At 43.8% G+C, this 23538-nt stretch overlaps 1 protein-coding gene across 5 annotated transcripts in view; it reads right to left on the bottom strand.

The window, feature by feature from the left end:
• Nucleotides 1-23538, bottom strand: part of LOC139279927 (adhesion G protein-coupled receptor B2-like) — a 1236268-nt gene that overhangs the window by 496 nt on the left and 1212234 nt on the right. For 4 of the 5 annotated variants that reach the window (XM_070899255.1, XM_070899259.1, XM_070899256.1 and 1 more), the window contains 3 exons: nt 19927-19962; nt 6195-6299; nt 1401-1454 (listed from right to left, as the gene is read on the bottom strand). In XM_070899255.1, coding sequence (XP_070755356.1) covers nt 1401-1454; nt 6195-6299; nt 19927-19962 — 195 coding nt within the window. Of the gene's footprint in view, nt 1-1400; nt 1455-6194; nt 6300-15651; nt 15729-19926; nt 19963-23538 lie in introns of those variants that run through there. The other variant, XM_070899258.1, reaches the window with a different exon arrangement.

Here is a 23538-nt window from a genome sequence, read left to right as displayed (position 1 = left end):
GTACCATTTTCCACTGGGCTGCGAGTACAGCTAGTTTGATATTTTAATGACTAGTTTGATATTTTAATGACCAGTTTGGTATCTTAATAACCAGTTTGCTCACTCTAATTGCAGAGGGTGATTTACTTGGCAAATTGGAGGAAGTGCTGCCAATTTCCAAAATCAATCAATAATTTGGTTGGATTTGTCAGCAGATGGCAATATTTACATTTGTTGTCAAATCAAGGAAACTAACTGCTAAAGTAATCAGCAAATTCTGTTTGTTGCAGGCACCTGATATTAGGTATTCTGACTTCATCTAATTTGAGATTTGGCAAAATAGCTCATTGTTGCCACTTTTGACAGAAAACTAGTCACCAAAACGTCGGCTGTGTCTGACAGGCTTGGAGTGAGCTGTTTATCCGATTCTGTTGCCTGGATTGACATTAGTAAATAGGGTGAAAGATCAGTAATCTACATCTAAGACACAGTTGTGATGGACCCGAGCTGTGATGTTAGCTCACAACTCTGTCTAGATTTAAGACTGCCACAGGAGCTCAGGCTTGGGAGGCAGTGACATAGACAAAGGTTTCAATGTGACCATCCATCCGATATTAGTGCTGTGAAATGTCACTTGAAAAGTGTTGGCTCATTTCACTTATTAACATTTTGGAAAATGTGCTTGATTGCTGCCACTTTTTATGTGGGAGTTTGCTATTTACCCTGCAGTCAGAGCCACTCTATCACTGTGGCTCCTTAGCATGCTTAAGCAATGCAAGCTTACAGCCATGGGTGTGGAACACTGCCATCTACCACTGTACGAAATGGGCTTTATTCACTTACTCACTGGCCCACCTGCCGAACCTAATAAACTCTCCCCAGACATGTGTAGCAGTAATAATTACACACACATTGAGGTTCAAGCATTCTTGGGAATTATTTTAAAGAAAATGTGAAATTACAATTTAATTTTCCATTTGAAGTACATCCTGTGCCTTTTGCAATATGTATGCCCATCAAGGTGACATTCTTTTTGTAATCATTTTACTAATAACCAGTTTGGGTAAAACACTGCTCTTAATGAACATTCGTTCCCTTAGATCACTTTAAAGTAGATCAACTTTCTCTTTTGTTCAAGACAATTGAATCAGCGGATCCTCCCCTTTTCCCATCATCCCTCGTCTTAATTCTCGACTTCCCTCTATTTCTTCTTCGTCCCTCTACTACCACATTCTCGCTCACTGTACTTTTCTCTCCATATGTCAGCAGTTTCTATAACCTCCAGCTCCCCTTTGTACTTTGGTGTATATGCACAGAAATGCTCCTCAAAGAGCTCAGAGCACCCTGTCTGGTTCCTTCAAATCACCCGGTGCCCAGTATCCCCCACTTTGTAGCTGGAATGTGTGCGATGTTACACTTACAGTTGGCGTGCTCTTTTCAGCTCCTGCTGAGGAAATGCTCCATCGCTTCTCTCGCTTCATAAGGAGATAAAATAGAAAATATTGACAACTATGAATCACACTGCGGTCCAAATGACACAAGCCAATTGGAATTTTGCATCGCACATTTAAATGGCGCCTTTATATTGCCCCCCTCTTTTTTCTCTAATTGAATTTAGACAGTGAATGTTAGCAGGATATTCAACTGCAGTAGGCATCACAGCCAATGCACTTTTGAGCAGGGGTTGCAAAATTGTGACCAGGAGGGGAAAGCCTGGAGAGTTTCACTCTCTAACTCGAATTAAAACATCTAATGTAATGCTGGCCTTCTATCTCAAGGGTCTGGAATACAAAGGGTAGATACGGAGAAAATATTTCCTCTGCTGGGGGAATCAACAATGACTAGATATAATCTGAAAATTAGAGCCAGGCCATTTTGGAGAGAAATGAGTAAGCACCTTTACGCAAAAAGACTGCAGATGCTGGGGGTCAGCTGGAGCTTTCAAGACTGAGAGCGACAGATTTTTGTTAGATCAGAGTAGCAAGGGATATGGAGTCAAGGCGGGTAAATGGAGTTGAGGTGTAGTTCAGCGATGATCTAACTGAATGGCAGAGCAGGCTCCAGGTGCTGAGTGGTCTCCTCCTGTTCCTACGGACATTGAGGACAATTCTAGCACCGCTACAGCAACTGTGCAGAGATCACTGAACTCATCACAGACGAGGGATCAAACCAAGGACCTCTGGGTTGTATGGCTGATCTGCTTACTGTTGGACTTAGCTGAGCCCTTAGGGAAACAGCGTCTGAATTCTGTCAGCATTGTGCAATTGTTTTTTCTCACACAAATAATGACCGTCTGATAATTGGGATGTCAGCGATTATGCCTTGACCCATCAGAGCAAAGCACCACCAGCTTGTCAACATCCCCTGAATCTCTCGATTAAGTTAAAGCCTCCCCCAACACGCTCTCAGTATATAATGCGCCATGATGTATATAGTGCATGGCATCTTCTGCTGTGTCTATATAATCATTTTATCGCGTGTTGAGCTAGTTTGCTGCATTTTGAAGGTGAAGTCCTGAGACTCCCTCACATGCTACATCCTGTGGGGCAACCTGTGCACATTGCTAAGCAACACAATATTCAGGCAATGACACTGGGGATGCGTACTCTCTCTCTGGATGGTGTGGATTCGGATGCATGTCTCTGATAGGACAGGTTCGGTTCACATTGCACATGCTCTCGGGATTTATAGTTAAAACTCATGGTTTCGGGAGTGTTTGTGAGTCCCAGCATGTCCTGTGAAGGGTTTCTCACAAGTGACCAGCAGATCATTTTATGGATACATTGGTATTATGTTGCAACAATTAAAAGTACACTGAAAAATTGTCACTAGCACTATCAGGTCAAAATGGGATGATGTTAGATGCATGTGAGATGGCTAAGGTAGTTTAAATACTGTTCAAAACACACCAATCAATGCCTGGAAAGCTTGAGTATACCCAATGTGTACATAGCCCTGCATAGCCCTGCTATTAGTCCGGGTATACCATTTTATTACGAAGGGAGAATTATATAAACATATGAGGTGACGTGCATTGTATTACTTTCCTGTTAAAGAGTAGCTGTGTATGCTATAAAGGTTAAACCAGTGTTGTCCAATACATGTGGATAACTGAAGTCAATGAAAATAAAAATGGGGAGAGATGTAAAACAGGCTGCCGACTCATTGTCACTTGCTTCATCGCACAAAGTCAAGATCGACCCCAATAAGTCAAATAATACGCTGCATTATAAGCACAGAATTGTTTGGTCTTTAATGTACGATGTATTCTTCTGCTGCTAAAGTAAATTTGGCCACCTTTAAGGCCACAAAGTTTAATTGTTGTTAAATAAGTTCAATTGTTATTTAGGCTGGAGATCTTTTTTAGTGTGATTGAAGAGGCTGCAGACGTTCTGACTCTGGTGGTATTTTCTGTTCCATGGTATCACCTCTACTTTTTATTGCATTTTTAAAAGTGTAACACAGAAATTTGACTGTGACTCTTGAAGTATAATGGGCAGAGAATGGTGATGGGATGGGAATGGTGATGGGATGGGAATGGTAATGGGATGGGAATGCATACTAAATAAAAACTATATTATGTTATATGGATAGACAGATGTTAGGGCCAATAGTTTACTGAATATTGTAGACAACCAATCTCACAAGTGCCACTTTTTTATAAACCACTCTCTATGTTTTATAGAATAGCTAATTTTATGCTAATAGTTAGACAATGGTGTATAAGTGTGACAGACCTATAGGAGAAAATAACTCAGAGCAGTAACACTACTTGCAGTCCTCTGAGCTTGTAGTTAACTTTAAAGATTTTTTCAGTTTAAATTTACAAATGTATTTCTGTATAATTATGTTAGTTGACTAACATAATTATACAGAAATCTATATATTAGCTATTGTACAAAATTAGCTATGTATATAGTGTGGAATGTGTTACAAAGCCAAGCTCAGAGGAAGTGTGGGTCAGTGGACTGAAATTACAGTTCTATGGCCTACACTTGGCTTGTGCTGGTTTCTCCGCAGGAAGTGAAGGGGTCACAGAATTAGGCCTGATATACAATAGCTATTACGCAGGCTATTCAACTTGGCGGGAATTCATTCTCATTTTTGGATAAAACATGTATTTATTAAAGTTACTTGTTCAGAAAGCCCGGTGCACTGGTGTATCATTGGAGAGGCAGAATATAAAGTCACAGCCACTGCTTGAATATGATGAGCTCCTGATCTCAGGCGAAAGGCTGTGCCAAGGAGCAGTAGTGCAACAGGGGTTGAGTGAAGGGAAACTAGAGTGCATACCGATCTTGGGCTTTTCATGCACTCACCTGCTGCCATCTGGTTCAAACCAGCGCCCTGCCAGAGGTCTGGGAGCAGACTGCCTCATAGTTAGACAATGGTGTATAAGTGTGACAGACCTATAGGAGAAAATAACTCAGAGCAGTAACACTACTTGCAGTCCTCTGAGCTTGTAGTTAACTTTAAAGATTTTTTCAGTTTAAATTTACAAATGTATTTCTGTATAATTATGTTAGTTGACTAATTGCTTTCATTTTAGCATTTCGAACTATTTTTCCACACGAATCGTGTGATTTTTTATTAAAATGTTAGTATATGAAGTTAAATCTAGCTCACAAGGGGTTACATTCACTGAACAAATGTACTGGAAAATGTGTACGTGGCAGACAAACCAATTTATGTAATGGTACTTCTTGCAATCACTTCAACACTTCTTAGACAATAGATGGTATTTAGAGTTTCCTGTGGACCATCCAAACTCTTTGGGGCAGAGATCCGGCAGGATGGGACCTCTCCATATCCATCCCATCTCTGCGAGAGTTGGGACTCCTTACGTATGCACTGCAGGCTCCTTCCATCAAGAGGGAACCCTCAAGTGCATAGGGAGAGAATCGGGACGCCGCTGCAGCATCAAGTTAGTGAGGGACCTTGAAGTGCCCCGAAGACCTGGATTGAAGACATATTGATGGCCTCAGCAGAAACCAAGGCCTTCACCAGTTACAGCTCTGGCGCCAACTGCCTGAACCAAATTTTTCTCTGCACTACATGTACTGTTTATTTTTAAACACTGGTCGATCACTAGTGGCATTGCTTGCATGGACAAGAATAAGTGCAGTTTTCTAGTGAAGTGATGGGGATCATTAGACCAAGGCATGTGGATGTAATTATAATTTATGATGAAATAACAAAACCTCCAACAATTTGGGAAGCAGAGAGCTAAAATTAGTTGGAGTATAGAGCTTACTCTGTAGGAGGAGACGCAAAACTGAGTTCCATGGCTCTACCACGAGCAAGAAGATGTAATTATAGTGTGCCAAGTTTACACAGACAGCATCCATTATAAATGTGGACATAAAAAATTTAAAATGGAAAAGTTGGTATGCAGTGTGAACAAACACAAGACTTTTAATATATTATAGATTTCCATCCCTGTTTTAAAAGAGCGCAGAGATCAATTTATATGAGCATTTGTTCAAGACCAGTGCCTGTTGTAATGTTTACCCTATTGTTAGGCACCTATCTAATATTGGTGACGTGTTATCATGATTAGGAGTCTGGATATAAACACAATGATCACGGTTCATGGCAGGCCCCTGACATTATTTATTAAAATAAAAAACAGAAAATGCTGGAAATACTCGGCAGGTCAGGCATCACTTGTGGAGAGAGAAACAAAGTTAATGTTTCTGGTCGATGACCCTTCGTCAGAACTGTTCTGGCTATTTAGGACTGAGATGAGGAGATATTTCTTCACTCAGAGCGTTGTGAATCTTTGGAATTCGCTATCCCAGAGGACTGTGGCTGTTGAGTATATTCAAGACAGAGATCAATAGATTTTGGGATATTAAGGGAATCAAGGGAAATGGGGATCAGGTGGAATGGTGGAGTTGTGGTAGAAGATCAGCCATGATGTTACTGAATGACGCAGCAGGCTCGAAGGACCAATTGGCCTACTTCTGCTCCTAATTCTTATGTCCTTATGAAAGGTCATCGACCTGAAACGCTGTTTATCTCTCCACAGATGCTGGCTGACCTGCTGAATGTTTCCAGCATTTTCTGTTTTTATTTCAGATTTCCAGCATCTGCAGTATTTTGCTTTTGCATCATTTACTAAAACTCTGCCAATTGAAATTTGAAATAAAGAATTAGGACACACTGAATTTTGAGGCACCATAACCTTCGTCAAATGAACAATGACACTTTACCTTAAATCCTGAGGGTTCGGGATCCCGGAATCTGTCCAAGGTGTGGAATTTCTGGTTTAGTTCGTGATAGAGTTCCGAGTGGCGCTTCCTTGTGTGCATGACTTTCTGCCAATCACAATGTTAAAGAAGAATTAAAATGATGACTGAAAAGCAATGAAACTATTGTGGAAACTGTGTTCTTGCATTTGGGTGCAGTTGCACTACAATGTAAAAGTAAGCAGTATTGGGGTCATTTTAACTGAACTTGCTGGGCGGGAAACCCATGGGATCGAGTGGAATGCCGGATTTACACCCCGTCCAGTATTACTCTCCAATGACTTCAATGGGGAATGAAATCGGATAGGGTGTAAAACCAGCATTGCACCCGATCCTGTCAGTTTTCCGATGGGCGGGTTGGGTTAAAATTACTCCTGATAACTCTGGAGTCATGTCTGACTGTGTAGGGCTGAGTGAGACATCCTCTCAGCAAGGCCACATCTCATTCTTGGGTTTGACACTAGGTGAAGAATTTCTCGGTGTGATGTGTGTAATGAAATGTAAATGTTTTCCTAACAAACTAGTTACAATTTTGTTACAGATAGGGCATTGAGGAGGCCTTTCGCATGGAGTACAACTCCAGCGCTGTGTCAAATACTTTAGAACAATGCTTCAGTGATCCACTGGCTCTCCAGGGAAGCGTGTGACCTGAAGCTGAGTGTTTTCCAATGTTTTGAGAGTGCAAGCACTCCACTTGCACTTTCAAAACATGAAACATGTATTATCTGGGAGCAAAGAGTATGTATGTAAGCACTCCTCTGTAGTGTTCTCTCAAGGCCCAGACTACAATTCACATCCAGGGGCAGCCTATGGTATAACAGTGCTGCCAGCTGCAAACTGGATGCTGCAGCTACAGTATCAGACTGGAAGCACAAGGTAACAAAGCCCTAACCCTGGCAATAGTACACTCCTGTACAAAGCTGGAATTTTGATAGGACCATAACACCAGAATGAAAGCAAATCTGAGCTGTAACATTCGAATACTATTTTCCCTGATTACTGTTTAAACAAAGTCCAAGGTCCCATTTTACACAATCAAGATAACTTGTCTTGGCTTAGCCTCCAGCTCAAATAGAGGCAAATATTGCCTATTGCTGGCCCACTCAGATTCAAGTTCACCTATTTCTCTAACATATCCCTTTCCCCCGCAACACGTCCCTTTTCCCGAGATGCACTCATCTCTCTAACACAAGGGATGGGAAATACAGAAAACAGCTAAACTGGAAGTGTTTGGTGAAGACTACGTCCACTGCCTTTTGTTCAAACGGACCCTTGGTAGGAGGGCAGGGATGGAGCGATGGAGGGAGGCGGGGCGGGGGGTGGGAGGGGAAGAGGCCGCTTTACAGCTTAGCTGCACGACGGGTGGGCCTGCGCCAAACCAGTACTCTGCGCCTCTTGGGGGTGGCAGCGGAAAATCGGACTGTGCCAGCTGACAGTACTCGTACCTGCAGGCAAATTGCGAGAGCTTTTAATGTGGGCCCCAGGAGGCACATTCTTGTTTAAAAACTTACCTTTGGACCGCTTGTTTCTTTTTGAGTGGACTATTTAAAGACCACTGATTAAGCCACTCAACCAATTGGCAGAGCCCATTAAATTTCTCAAAATGGTTCCTCAAACAGGCGTCAGGCCTGTCGTTAACATATTCCAAGGATGAGACATTAAACCCAGGCCCTGTCTGCCCTCTCAGGTGGCGTGAAAGATCCCACTGCCACAATTTCAAAGAAGAGCAAGGGAGTTCTCCCCGGTCTCCTGGCCGATATTCATCGCTCAACCAACATCAGTATAAAGACAGATGATCGGCCCCCTCCCTCCTCTGTGCAGCCGAGTGCCGCAGTCTTTACCCGTCCGCAACATTTGGTTGGCTGCGTGTGGGAAACAGAGGCTTCAGGTGCAAATCAGGCCTTGCAGTTAATGTGGGCAGGGCCTGCAGGAAGCCTGTTCTCCCAGGTTTGCCGCCCGCATCAGATTCCCCCCCACCCTCAACCTGTCCTCCCCATGAAAATCCAGCCTCTCGATTCTGAAAAAGATAATGCGGCAGAAAAAGCTGAGAATGAAAGAGATTGGGATAGATAGAAGGGGAGAGAGAAAAGTAGGAGAGAGTAGGGAAGGAAAAAGTGGAAAAGAGAAGGGGATAGAGAAAAGGGAGAGTGAAGAGAGAATGGCAGTGGGGAAAAGAGGCAGGGATATGGAGGCGAGAGAAGGGGAGACAGAGAGAAATATGGGGAAAGAGAGAAGGGAAAGAGAGACTTGGGGTGAATTTTACCCTCGAGGAGTGTGTGGGTTTGGGTGTGGATATGGGGTGAAAACTGGGAAAAATGTGAGCATGTGAGGAAGCTGGCTCCAATCTGCTGTCTTTCACGTTGAACCAAGCACGTTAGACTGCTTGTGCACAACCTATGTGGGAGGCGGCTTGCTTATTAACATACGTCTCAGTGATAGTACTCCCGCCTCTGAGTTAGAAGGTTATGGGTTCAAGTCCCACTATGAGACCTGGGCATAAAAATCTAGGCTGACAATCCAGTTCAGAACTGAGGGAGTGCTGTCAGAAGTGCCATCTTTCAGTTGAGATGATAAACCAGGGCCCCGTCTGCTTTCTCAGGTATACGTAAAAGATCCCATGGCATTATTTCAAAGAAGATCAAGGGAGCTATCCCTGGTGTCCTGGTCAATATTTTTCCCTCAATCAACATCACTAAAACAGATTATCTGGTCATTATCACATTGCTGTTTGTGGGAGATTGCTGTGCGCAAAAATGTGTCGCATTTCCTACATTACTTCTGTGACTACACTTCAAAAGTACTTCAGTGGCTTTACACTGCTTTGGGACGTCCTGAGGTTGATAAAAGCGCTATATAAATGCAAGTCTTTCTTTCTTCCTATATGCTAATTGCTCAATTGGAGCACTATTTCACCTGATTTTTAAATTTAATGTCGCATCCCTAGGTTTCCCGGGCTTCCTGAAACTCGCCTGTAAAAGCAAGGCAAGAACACAATGGCAATTGATGGGGCTGAATCAATCTCAGGGAAATACAGCAATAAATACTCAGTACTCAGCTGCTTTCTATTAGTGGGAAAGGGTTTGTTCACAGTACTTTTGTTGAGAGTTTACTTTCTACACTTTGGTGGTTTTATGAATCACATAAAGATAGATGGCTCTTTGGCTGCCTTAAATTGGACCTCGGAAGGGACCATTATCATCAGCACCAGCAGCAGGCTGCTGTTGACAGCAGAGAGAGGAGCAACAGAGTGGTAAATCTCACAAGAGGCAATACCCACGACACAGGGTCTGCAGGCCTTGACATGTCAGAACAGCAGTGCGTCCGGAGGCTCAGGTTATCGCGTCAGGTGGCGGCCAACATTTGCAGGCTGCTAGAGGACCTGCTCCCTGCTGGATCTGGTGGTCACACGTTACTAGTGGCTGTCAAAGTCACCACTGCCCTCAACGTTTTGCCTCCCAATCCTTCCAGGACTCTGCCGGAGACATATCCAGGATCTCCCAGTCAGCAGCCCTCAAATGCATAAGGCAGGTGACTGATGGTTTGTTTGCCAGAGTCAGAAGTTTTGTGAACTTCGCCTGCGATGATGCCAGTCAGAATGAGCGGGCGCTCAGGTTTGCATCTCTGGCTGGCTTCCCACAGGAGCAGAGCGCCATCGCCTGCACACATGTGGCAATCCGGGCTCCCCAGATCAACCAGGATTATTCGTGGACCGCAAGGGCTTCCACCCAATCCATCTGCAGCTGGTTTGCAACCACAAAAAGATATTTCTGCAGGTGTGCACAAAATTCCCAAGGAGCTGCCATGAATCTTTCGTCCTGTGGCAGTCCAAGCTTCCTGGCCTCTTTGGATCCGGAAGCACATTTAAGGGGTGGCTGCTAGGAGACAAGGAATACCCATTTATAACTTGGCTGGTGGCACCTATCAGAAAACTGACCAATGAAGCCCAACCGTGCTACAATGAATGCTATATGACCACCAAATGTGTGACTGAATAAGCTATTGTCATGCTGAAGATGCACTTCAGGTGCCTGGATGCCCTTCAGTACACACCAGCCAGGTGGTGGTCTTGGTGTGCTGCGCTCTGCACAATATTGCACAGTAGCGAGGTTTGGAGCCGCTGGAGGAATAAGGCGCAGAGCTCAGATTCTCTTTGGACGATTCCGAGGAGGAGGACGAGGAAGGTATTATAATAATAAGTTTTATTTATATAGATCCTTTAACGTAGTAAAACATCCCAAGGTGCTTCACAACAGTGTTATAAAACAAAACAGATAAATTTGACACTGAGCCACAAAAGAAGAAATTACGGCAGATAACCAAAAGCTTGGTTAAAGAGATAGGTTTTAAGGAGCGTCTTAAAGGAGGAAAGAGAGGTAGAGAGGCGGAGAGGTTTAGGGAGGGAATTCCAGAGCTTGGGGCATGAGGGTAATGTAGCACCAGCTGCTCACATTACTGCCCGGATGCCTTTATTAATGCAAGGTTCACTTAGGTTGCACCAGTGATGTCAGAAGCACATGCAACGGCCACTCTTCCCCCCCACACCCCACCCCCGCCTCCCGATGCCACTGAAGCAAAGCAGTCCTGCAAACAACCCCTTGATTGTCTTCCCCCCCCGGTCCCAGTCGATTCATGTTTTCCCATTCATCATCAAACAAGTTAAAAGGCAACTTGCCACCCAGCAACCAAGAATGGGCAAGACGGGTAAGTGGTACAAAAGAATAACATTTATGTGATTGAATTCAAGAACAAAAACTTCACAATATAACGACACTGAAATTCCGGCCTCTGTACGGAGTGTTTACGGACCCGGGGAGGCATTGCGAAATCCGGTTTTCAGTGCGCAATGTGCTTGCGCTGAAAACCGGCTTTTCCGATCTGTCAAGTTTCTGGCTTGACACATCACAAGCATTTCGGAGAGAAGGACATTCCCACGGTGAAGATTGGGCTATTTGCCCATCTCTTGACCTGCGAATGTGCTTAAAACTCTTGCGCATGGCCAAAGCCTACTTTTGCCAACGTAAGAATTTTAAAACATATCAAGAAAATGTAAAAATAAAATTAAAAAATGCATATTTATGTTCAAAACTCTGCTCACTCAGATAATTTTATTTTAAGCCATAATTAAAACTTTTCAAAAAATCGGCAAACATTTTTTTGCAAAAATATTTCCATCAACTTTAATTTCTATAATGTATTTATGTGAGTTGTTGTTTGTAAATTTTTAATGTAATGGTTGGGTGTGTTTTTCATTCATAGTAATAGGAGTTTCGGACTTACCAAACTCCTTTTATTATGATTAAGAAAATAATTTTCCGTGATTGGGTGTCCAGGCCCACGTGACTCCTACGGACGTCCCAACGTGAACACCCTCCGTTGCTCAAGAAGAGGAGGCCTCGAGTCCGGAATCTCTGATGAGTGTTCGGCCAAAGGGTAAGTGCGCACCTTTTCTCCTATTTTTAGTCTAACACCCACGGGAAGAAGAAACCGGGATTTCAGGACCAACATTATCTCATATACAAGTTGGACTTCCCTTATCCGAGACTCCCTTATACGGCACCACCCCTCATCCGGCATGATTCTGGTGGCCGGGGGCGCATGCGCAGTACGCGGCCGACCTCCACCCCGTCTTTGGGGCCTGCCGACACACAGCACCAGGACCGCACCAACACTCGGCCCGTTGGTGCCCGCCGACACTCGGCCCACTGGGTCCTGCCGCCACTCAGCCCGCTGTGGCCCACCGACACCTGGCCTGCCGAGGCTGAGCCGACACCCGGCCCACTGGGGCCACACCGACACCCGGCCCGCTGGGACCGCACCGACACCCGGCCCGCTGGGGCCCGCCGACACTCGGTCCACTGGGGCCCGCTAGGGCCACACCGACACCCGACCCACCGAGACTTCAGGCCCGCCCGGGGCACCAACCTCCTCCCCCGTGATCTTTTCTTGTGTGACTGTAATGGCATGTGTTGACCCGATGGATCCAGTGCATTTGTTGAGGGTGACTTTCAGGAAGAGACACAAAATTGCATAAGGATGAGGACCACGGGCCAGTAGTGGATGGATAGATGAGGAAGTGCACAGAAAGAGAAGGATGGGTGTGCATGCAAGGTAAGTGGGTGCGAGGTGTGATGTGATGGTGTAGGCTTGAGAAGGCAGAGTGAGGGAGCGCGGTGATGCACACAACAGGATGTAGGTGAATGTACAACTGGAGTGACATTTCCTGACCTGGTTAGGTCATTAAAGTCCTTCCTGCATTGAATCCAGGAGTCTGGCACAATATCCCTGCTCCTGACCTCCTGGGCCACCTCAAGTCACGCCTTCTTTATGGCAGCAGCAGGTCTGTTCTTCCTGTTAGTGGGAAAGTGTATCTCTCTCTGGCTCCTCACAGCCCTTAGCAGCACACGAAGCAAGGCTTCATTAAAGTGGGCGCAGCCTCTGACGTCCTGGTTCCATACTGAGAGTTCTTCTTTTGTTGCTTCCAATGCTAAGCGCCTGTGAAATTCCATCTTTGGATTGGCGCTTTAAATACTGGGGTTGAGATTGCGCCATGTGGGTCCTCATCATGCCCGATGCCATGCAATCAACGCCAAACCCGCAAGTAAAATGATAATGAGCTGGCTGCATTGAAAAGTCACAGGCAGATGCAGTGAGCTTACCTCCACGTTTCCCACGTGATATCGGACACCCGTCCCACCAGCTCCCAACACCGCTCCGAGTTAATACTGGGGCCATAGAGAGAGAGACGTCAAAAGAGGGAAAATTCATCCATCCATGGCTAACTAAAGAAGTTAAGGATAGCATTAGATTGAAAGAAGAAGCTTATAATGTTGTGAAGAATAGTAGTAAGCCTGAGGATTGAGAGAGTTTAAAAAAAAAACAGCAAAGGATGGCCAAAAGATTGATAAAAAGGGAAAAAACAGAATATGAGAGAAAACTAGAAGGAATTTAAAAATAGATTGTAAGAGCTTCTACAAGTATGTAAAAAGAGAGTAGCAAAAGTAAATGTTGGTCCCTTAGAGGCTGAGGCAGGAGAAATTATTATGGGGAATAAGGAAATAGTGGGGAACCATGGGTCTAACGAGGGTTAGGAACTTAACGTAATTAATATAAGTAGAGAAAAAGTACTAGAGCAACTAATGGGACTAAAAGCCGACAAATCCTCTGGACTGACCCCTACATCCTCGGGTTCTAAAAGAGGTAGCTGCAGAGATAGTGGATGCATTGGTTTTGATCTTCCAAAATTCCCTAGATTCTAGAACAGTCCCCATGGATTGGAAGGTAGCAAATGTAACACCGCTATTCAAGAAAGGAGGGCGAGTGAAAATAGAGAACTACAGGCCAGTTAGCCTGACATCAGTCATCGGGGAAATACTGGAATCTATTGTTAAGGAAGTGGTATCAGGATACTTAGAAAATCATAATATATAATGTGCCTCAACCAGCAGGTATGTATTAGGTGTGTCAAATTGTATGCAGAAAATGCAACCAACAGTTGCATATTGGGGATTTCTTATCAGCTGGGGTACATAATCAGTTTGCCTTAAGACTTATTGGCCTTGAAATTCCTCTCGAGGTCTTCCCGCGGGCAAAGCACTAAAGAATGGACAGAAAATGCGCACTTACCTGAAGCAGCTAGGCCCGCTCAAGATCCCGGTCCGGAGGCCTCTTGTGACTGCGCGTCGCAGCGCGTTCACGTTGGGATGCCCGTGGGCCTGGACACCCAATCACAGGTAAGTATTTTCTTATTCAAAGTAAAAGGAGATTCGTAAGTCCGAAACTCCTACTACTATGAATGAGAAACACCCCGAAACACACAAGCACTACATAAAACATTTAAAAAAACACCTCACATAAATACCAAAAATATAATTAAAGTTGCTATAAATGTTTTTTAAAGAAAAAGAATTCGCCGATTTTTTAAAAAGTTTTAATTCTGGTTAAAAATAATGTATTGGGCAGGATTTTTAAAACTAATATGTGTTTTTTAAATTTTATTTATGATGTTTTAAGTGTGTTTTAAAACTCTTACGCCTGTAAAAGTAGGCTATGCGCCTGCTTTTATCAGGCGCAAAAGTTTTCAGGACATTCTGGGCAAGATATGCGTAAATCTCGCAACCTTGCCCATGCAAATGTCCTCGCTCCCGATCTGTCTAAGATCTGTCGAGCTCCAGCTTGACAGATCGGAAAAGCCGGTTTTCAGCGCATGTGCATTGTGCGCTGAAAACCGGCTTTTTCGATGCCTTCCCGGGTCCGTAGAAACTTCGTACGGACCTGGGACGTCGGAATTTCTGGGTCATTATTTTCCATTGAAAGTAATGAAAAAGTGAAAAAGGATGCAAACATTCTTTAATTTGTAGTAACAGCAGCCATCTCCTCTATTTACAGTCATTTTGACACTGTGCTACCTGTAAATACATCTGATGCTTGGGTGCCCTTTTTATATCCTCAATGCATGCATTGTATGGAAAAGATAAATTCAATCATGCCATGTTAATAGCAAGTTGAATGCCAGCCGATTTAGAACGTGGTTGCAGTTCTGTTTGTAACAAGCTGACCCTGTGTGCATATCTTTCACCATTCTGAGGTAGTACTTTAACAGTAATATGCAGTGCTATTATTCAGCTCTGCCTTCTCAAGTGCAGATATGACATATCACAGAAATATAACTGATGGCATAGCCATTAATGCTAATAAATGTTGTGTCACACTTCTTTTGGCTGCTCAACCCAAAGAACTTATCACATCCAGCTCACTGATTTCCTTCATATTTATAAAAGTCATTGTGTCCTGCCATTTTTTTGTAGCACCTTCCCCTGATAGCGCACCCGAGGGAGATAACACAACAAAGGAAGACTGAACGCATGTCTTGGTAAGAGGGTAGAGGGGCAGGCTGGAACATGAACTAGGTCTTTAAAACAATGAGAGGTATAAATAATTTGGACTCAGCTTGACTTGCACAATGAGTATAGAACTGGAGAACACAGGCATGAAATGCTCAAAGGGACCACACATGGGGAGATGCTTTTTGTTTCCCCACAGAGAGCAGTGCACATATGGAACAGACTCCCAGAAAAAGCAGAGTCAAATAGCTGCTTAAAAATGCACATTAAAAAAGAGCTGATAGGGATGGAATTGAAGATTATATAGAGATAAATAAACATAGGAAGAGCCAAATTCTTCAAGGGAACCAATAGTTCCTGTGCTTCTGGGACCATGGAGAGTGCTTGTGGAGAGTAATCAGTTCAGGCTAGGTGGACAAGTATTGGATTACCGATGAGGGGTCAGGGAGACATTTTGCAGAACTTACCTTCATGACTTTAGTTGGATGGAAATCGGTAAGGTAGATTGCAGTCTGTGTAAAGGGCGATCTTAATGACCTGAATGGAACCTTTTCTTGTCCCTTGCTTTCTTAAGTGCTAACCCATTCTGTGGTACAGAGGACTAGTACATTAATCTGTGGCGTTACCGAGCCGCTGCTTCTTGTTTTTGTTCAATTCACTAGACGGTAATATAAACATATATTGGCATTTCAGGAGCAGAGTTCAGCAGAACACTTAACCTCTCTTGGCTGCAGCTATTAGTCTTGTGTTGTTTTCAAGCTGAATAAAATATTTAGAAAAAAGCCTCCAGCCCAGTGCAGCAACATGTAATGAAATTCCATATTTTAAACTGCAATCCAGAACATCGTGCAGTGAAAATTAAAAAGCATGCTAATTCTGAATTGCAATTTTTACTCAACCATATCATCATGGCCTTCACCCTACTTAATTAAATGAATTAAGCTCACCAACGTGTTGAACATATCAATCATATTGCATCATATTTGTAACTATAGTCTGGACGTGATAAACATGTGGAACAACAAATCTTTCTCTCATGGCATTGTACTGAGCAGTGCTGATTGGACTTCAGGCTGGAGCTGAGCAATATTCCATATTTTTTTAAACTTTCGTATGAGGGCTTAGAAAACAGAACTTGTATTGATAGAGCACCATATCACCTCATCAGAAATGTCCCAAAGTGCATTGCAACCGAAAATGTTGGGTCCTGGGCTTGGGAGACTTCGGGTCCTGAGCCTGCAGGCATACATCTGCATAAAGGCCCCCGGATCCCTGGGACGCAGCCAGTTAGGAACCGCCCCTGGGATCACGTGGCCCAGGTCCTCCTAGCCGGTTTTCCAGCCCACTCAAATTTCTAGGCCAAGAGTTTTCAGTTGCAATCACTACAATAGCTACAACTACATGTAATCATAAATCCATTGTCCCTTTCAATTTCACTGATTGAAATCACGCTAATATCTGTCAGTTTAACTGAATGGGGTTAATCAACTGATGAGTAAATGATTGTAGTGGTAGTTAGCACTATGACGGTTGTTGAAAACTTGGGGAGGGGAGCATTATTTGGGCTAATCGAGAGAAATAAGATCCTTCATCCCTGTATTTATAATCTTCAGTGTGAGTGAAAAGAATTTTGCTGTAATTGATAGCTCAGCCTTGTAATTCTTGTGACTGTAAGAGTGAGAATGACAGGGCACAGTATTTCATCAAAGGGTTCATCAGGAAGGCTGGGGATTTAACAAAATAGCTGGATGCAATGGAATGAAACTGTAACGAAAACTAAGGTCTCATTAAATTGGCGGTTGGCTGCTGATTTTTTTTTTAGGGTGCTAATGGATAATTGAGTTTTCACAGATGAAATCATGCTTTATCAACAGCAAAGGCACTTTGGAGGCTCAGCAACAGCAGAAGGTGGGATCTCAGAGGTATAAAGATGGAGAATAGGTTTGGAAATATGAAAACCGCAGGAATGGTATATTGGAGCTACAGGGGAACCTTAGAGAACAGCAGTAGACGTGAGGCACACAGAGAGTCTAGACAGTATGGGGCAAAATTGCTCCCCGCACCGTTTGGGGCGCACAATTCGAATTAAATGAAAATTTAGCGCCCGGTGAGATGGGTAATTAAATGTCCCAGAATTGAGGTCTTTGAAACAAAAAAATCTGTGGGGTGGTATCGGGGGCGTAATTCACCTCCCCTTCTTTTAAAGGGGAGGGACGCTGCAAACACTGCAGATGCTTTCCAAGCAGCCACTGGGCCACCACGGGAGGTTTCACCCCAAGAAGGGATGCCAAGCTGCATGTTGGTGGCCCGATCGAACTAGTTGCCGCCATTGTTGGGCCGACCGCAAAGTCAGCTGACAAATAAAAGGATGGTGGCCGCGGCATAAGGCCCTCCCCTTTAAGGGCGGAAGGGCGTCCCAGCCACCACAGCTTTGCGAACCATTGCCCCATACCAACCTTGCTCCCGCGGGAGAAATGTCCTCTGCGGGGTGTAAAGGGGTCGGCGGCATGGCACTGATGTCATCACCATGTGCACCCTCACCCGGGGCGAAAATTACGGGGCGCGGCGCAAAGCCGTTTTCGCCGTCGCCATCCCAGGAGTAATTCCGGCCGGGTCGCTTCTGCCGCCTGCCCCCGGGCGAAAAGTCCTTATCGCATCCTGGAGGCGCTAACGGGCCTTTCGCAGAGGGACAATTTTGGCCCCTATGGCTTCTCTGTCCATTCTACACAAGTTTTACATTTGGAAAAATTGTCACCAAAACCCTTAAAAGCAGTTGATGAATTTTCATGCCTCCACGATATCTGTAATCATGTGGTGAACAACATGTGACTGAGATAGAGAGGCTCTGTGTGATTAAGAGAGAGAGCAAGAGATAGCGAGAAAGAGATGTTCTACTACCTCACTGTGAATGAGATGGAGAGACTGCGTGAGAAATGGAGGAAAATACTACAATCGGCACGTTGAGAGTCAACTGTTCTTTTCGAATTGTATATATTCAAATCACCTAATCACAGCTAAAGGACGAAGAAGAGATGCAAATCTCATGATCTACAGCTGTTCTTGTATTGCCCTCAGAGGGATACCCAGTGTCAACACTAATGCAGATTTGCTCAGATTGACTGCAAGGAAAACCATTTTGTTGGAGGTCCCACCAAGCAGTCTTAGTGAATCTGTCAAGTTTCCATTGTGGTTGCTGCTGAGTGCCGAACATATTGGAAACAAGAAACAAAAGCACTCCTCTAAGGCCAATAGGAAAGCAACATATGCTTTGGTCACCACAATACTGGTATTAACACAGTACTCATAGAATTACATAGAATATACAGCACAGAAAGAGGCCATTCCGCCCAACCAGTCTATGCCGGCGTTTATGCTCCACTCCCATCCTTCCTCATCTAATTATCAGCATAACCCTCAATTCTCTTCTCCCTCATATGCTTATCTAGCCTCCCCTTAAATACATCGATACTATTTGCCTGAACTACTCCCTGTGGTAGTGGGTTTCCACATTCTCACTCTCTGGGTAAAGAAGTTTCTTCTGAATTCCCTATTCTGATTTCTTGGTGACTATCTTATATTGATGGCCTTTTGTTATGCTCTTCCCCACAAGTGGAAACATTCTCTCTGTGTCTACTCTATCAAAAACATTAAAAATTTTAAAGACTTCTATTAGATTACCCTTCAGCCTTCTCTTTTCAAGAGAAAAGAGACCCATCCTGTTCATCCTTCCCTGATAGTTATAACCTCGCAGTTCTGGCATCATCCTTGTAAATCTTTTTTGCATCCAATGCCTCTATAACCTTTTTATAATATGGCGACGAGAATTGTAGACAGTACTCCAAGTATGGGCTGACCAAGGTTCGATACAAGTTTAGCTTAACTTCCTTACTTTTCAATTCTATGCCCCTAGAAATAAATGTTAGTGCTTGGTTTGCTTTTTTGGGGGCTTTATTAACCTGCGTCACTACTTTTAGTGATTTGTGTATTTGTACTCTCAGATCCCTTTGCTCCTCTACCTCATCTAGATTATTATTTTCCAAGTAATATGTGACTTCCTTATTTTTCTCACCAAAATATAATACCTCATCAATGTTAAAATTCATTTTCCAATTAGATGGCCATTCTGCAACTTTATTAATGTTTTCTCGTAATATGTTGCAGTCCTCCTCAGTCTTGACTACACTCCTCAATTTGGTGTTGGCCACAAATTTAGAAATTGTGTTTTTGATTCCAAAGTCTAAATGGATAATGTGAACAACAGTGGTCCTAGCACTGATCCTTGTGGAACCCCACTTCTCATCTTCTGCTGCTTTGAATAGCTACCCTTTACTCAACATTCTGCTTTCTGTCTTGCAGCTTGTGCCCTGATCCTGCATGCTTTGACGTTATTCATTAGTCTATTATGTGCTACCTTATCGAAGGCCTTTTGAAAATCAAGGTGTATTACATCAAATGCATTACCCTTGTCTACTATCTCTATCATCCCTTCAAGGAATTCAATGAGGTTGTTCCAGCAAGACTTTCCCTTTTGAACTATTTCACTAGCAGTGTAGCTATGTGTTGTACATTGTCTCTATACTGTCGGATATAAATTCACAGATACTTTGCGAGTTAAAAGCTGTCATTTAGTTTTGGAGACTCGACAGATGTTCATAAGTGACTTGAGCTGTAACCTTATGCTTAATGACATCATCTGAAGTGCTTGACTAAATTACAGCTGTGAGTCTCTGATCATATTTGATACTGAATTTGAATTCTCTATTCTGTATGGTCTCAGAATAACTCAGGATGCTCTTGCTAAAAGAGTAATAACATTACTATTTTACTAATTGCAGTTAACTTATGATAATTCGTACCTCAACATCAAGATCGGAGTACCTCAATCTTTTCCTCTGTGAAAGTAACAAACAAATGAAATTAGTTAACACAAAAGTTTTTGGAAAGGCAGTTACTGAATTTATTGATTACATTCCCTCTGCCATTAAATCCCCTCAGGTTTCCTTGCACAATGCATCCATTCGTTAGCAGCAGACAGGCAACCCATGGACTACTAGGATGTGTGTAAGTGCAAGAGCCTGAACTCTGTTCAATGCCCTCTCATGATGGCACACATGAGACTAGAAGCTCACTGTGCAGGCAATTGTCCCCCGGCATGTTGGAGCCGCAATGTGCACCACCAGATTTTGGATAAGTTGACAGGGAACTCAATGCTAGTTCTACATTTTACCTTCCTTTTCTTTGCCACTCAGCGTCATCATGAATGGGCCTCCCACACTGGGCTTGTTTGCAACAGGGTTCTGAGTCCCAGTTTTCTGAAGAACGTGCCTCACTCACCACAACGAGGTCACCGATCTGCCATAGAACAACATTACGTCGGTGCCCACATGTTGGAACCAGGAGATATTCTGAGCAGTGTAATTTACAGCGCAGTTGAACGTGTCTCAAGAGGGCTGGGATACAGAGGGGTGGAAGTTATGTCACAGCTATACAGAGCTCTGGTGAGACCCCATCTGGAGTACTGCATTCAGTTCTGGGTACCGCAACTCAAGAAAAATATCGTAGCCTTGGAAGGGGTGCATCGCTGATTCACCAGAATAATACTGGGGCAAAACGGATTAAATAATTGAGATATTTCAGATAATTGAAGGATTTGATAAGGTAGAGAAACAATTTCCTTTGGTGTGCGGGTCCAGAACAAAGAGGCATAATCTTAAAATTAGATCTAGGCCATTCAGGGGTTCAAAGATAAAAAGGACTTGTTATATTAGTAGGGGTGTATTACAGACCTCCAAATTGTGGGAAGGAAATGGAGGAGAAAATCTGCAGTCAGATTATAGAGATGAGTAAGAACCACAAAATTATCGTCTGGCAGATTTTAATGATCCACTTATCAATTGGGACAGTAAATGGAGAAATGGGAATGGTCTCCTTGCTCAAGCAGTATATTAGTAGGCCAACAAGAGGGAGAGGCATTTCTAGGTCCTGAATAAAAAAAATCTGGTACATGAGCTGAGCAGGAGTGAGCACCCTGGGAGTAGTGACCACAATATAAGGTTAAGATCCAACTGTTCTGGGAAAAAGTCCAACAACAACAATTTGTATTTATATAGCGCCTTAAACATAGTAAAACGTCCCAAGGCACTTCATAGGAGTGTTTTAAGACAAAACAAAAACATTTGGGGTATGGAGAGAAAGCAGGAACGGGGTACTGAAGGAAAGATCAGCCATGATCTTATTGAATGGTGGTGCAGGCTCGAAGGGCTGGATGGCCTACTCCTGCACCTATTTTCTATGTTTCTATTTGACAACGAGCCACATAAAAAGAAATTAAGGCCGAAGAGATAGGTTTTAAGGAGCGTCTTAAAGGAGGAAAGCGAGGTAGAGAGGCAGAGAGGTTTAGAGAGGGAGTTCCAGAGCTCAGGGTCCTGAGAGCTGAAGGCACGGCCACCAATGGTTGAGCAGTCATAATCAGGGATGCTCAAGAGGGCAGAATTTGAAGAGTGCAGACATCTCGTGGGGTTGTGAGGCTGAAGGAGATTACAGAGATAGGGAGGGGCGAGGCCATGGAGGGATTTGTAAATAAGGATGAGAATTTTGAAATTGAGGCGTTGCTTAACCGGGAGCCAATGTAGGTCGGCGAGCACAGGGGTGATGGATGAGCAGGACTTGGTGCGAGTTAGGGCACAAGTTGCCGAGCTTTGGATGATCTCGAGATTACGTAGGGTAAAATGTGGGAGGACAGCCAGAGTGTGTTGGAGTAGTCAAGTCTAGAGGTAACAAAGACATGAATGAGGATTTCAGCAGCAGTGGTAGCTGAGGCAGGGGCGGAGGCGGGCGATGTTACGAAGGTGGAAATAGGCGATTTTAGTAATGCCACAGATATGTGGCCGGAAGCACATTTGAGGGTTAAATATGACACCGAGGTTGCAAACAGTCTTGTTTGGCCTCAGACAGATGCTAGGGAGAGGAATGGAGTCGGTGGCTAGGGAACAGAGTTTGTGGCAGGGACCAAAGCCTTAGTCTTCCCAATATTTAATTGGAGAAAATTTCTGCTCATCCATAACTGGATGTCGGAAAAGCAGTCTGACAATTTGAAGGAGGTAACGGGCCTTAAAGAATGGGGCAATTTACCCCCCACAGAATTTACAGCAGTAATAGTGCCATTCGGCCCAATAGGTCTATGCCAGTGTTCATGCTCCACGTGAGATTCCTCCCACCTTGCTTCAACTAACATAAGAAATAGGAGCAGGAGTAGGCCACCTGGCCCCTTGAACCTGCTCCGCCATTCAATATCATGGATTCAGCTCCACCTCCCTGCCTTTATTCCCTTATCGCTCAAAAATCTGTCTATCTCCGCCTTAAATATATTCAGTGACCCAGCCTCCACAGCTCCCTGGGGCAGAGAATTCCATAGATTTACAACTCTCTGAGAGAAGAAATTCCTCCTCATATCAGTTTTAAATGGGCGGCCCCTTATTCTGGGACTATGTTCCCTAGTTTTAGTTTCCCCTATGAGTGGAAATATCTTCTCTGCATCCACCTTGTTGAACCCCCTCATTATCTTATATGTTTCGATAAGATCACCTCTCATTCTTCTGAACTCCAATGTGTATAGGCCCAACCTACTCAACCTTTCTTCATAAGGCAACCCCCTCATCTTCAGAATCAACCTAGTGAACCTTCTCTGAACAACCTCCAATGCAAATATATCCTTCCTTAAATACGGAGACCAAAACTGCACGTAGTACTCCAGGTGTGGCCTCACCAATACCCTGTACTGTTATAGCAGGACTTCTCTGCTTTTATATTCTATCCCCCTTGCAATAAACCCCATCAACATACTTCTTTTATTCCTTTCTCCCTCATGTACTTATCTAAATTCCCCTTAAATGCATCTATGCTGTTTGCCTCAACTACTCCCTGTGGTAGTGAGTTCTACATTCTCACCGCTCTCTGGGTAAAGAAGTATCTCCAGAATTCCTAATCGGATTTGCTAGTGACTATCTTGTATTTATGGCCCTTCAGCTCCTCCTTACCCACAAATAAATTAAAACTGGGCTGCTCTCCAACTGTACTGCCGGCTGGCACTGATGCGTGTGTGGCACATGCTCTGCCCAGTGTTTCAGAGTGAGTGGATGTGGGTAGGTGTGTCAAATAGGGATCAGTTCTGGGGTCATTTCTGTTCATATGTACACCAATGATTTGTACTTAGGCCTAGTAGGCGTGGTGTTGAAATTTGCAGATGAAACCGACATAGTCTATTCTTTAGAAGACCAAAGGAAGCTGCAAAGGAATATTGGTAATATGCACTAAAAAGTGGCAGATGGAATTCGATGTCAGTAAGTGTGAGGTGATGCATTTTGGAAATAACAGCAGTACAGTAATTATACTCTGAATGATCCACTTAACCTCGGCTCGAATGCTATGGAAGGCAGAAGGAACTGGTGATATAGATCCACAGGACATTA

Source organism: Pristiophorus japonicus, chromosome 14, assembly GCF_044704955.1.
Source record: "Pristiophorus japonicus isolate sPriJap1 chromosome 14, sPriJap1.hap1, whole genome shotgun sequence".
NCBI lineage: Eukaryota > Metazoa > Chordata > Chondrichthyes > Pristiophoridae > Pristiophorus > Pristiophorus japonicus.
Note: the sequence above shows the minus strand (reverse complement) of the source record. Positions and strands in the feature narration are given on the sequence as shown.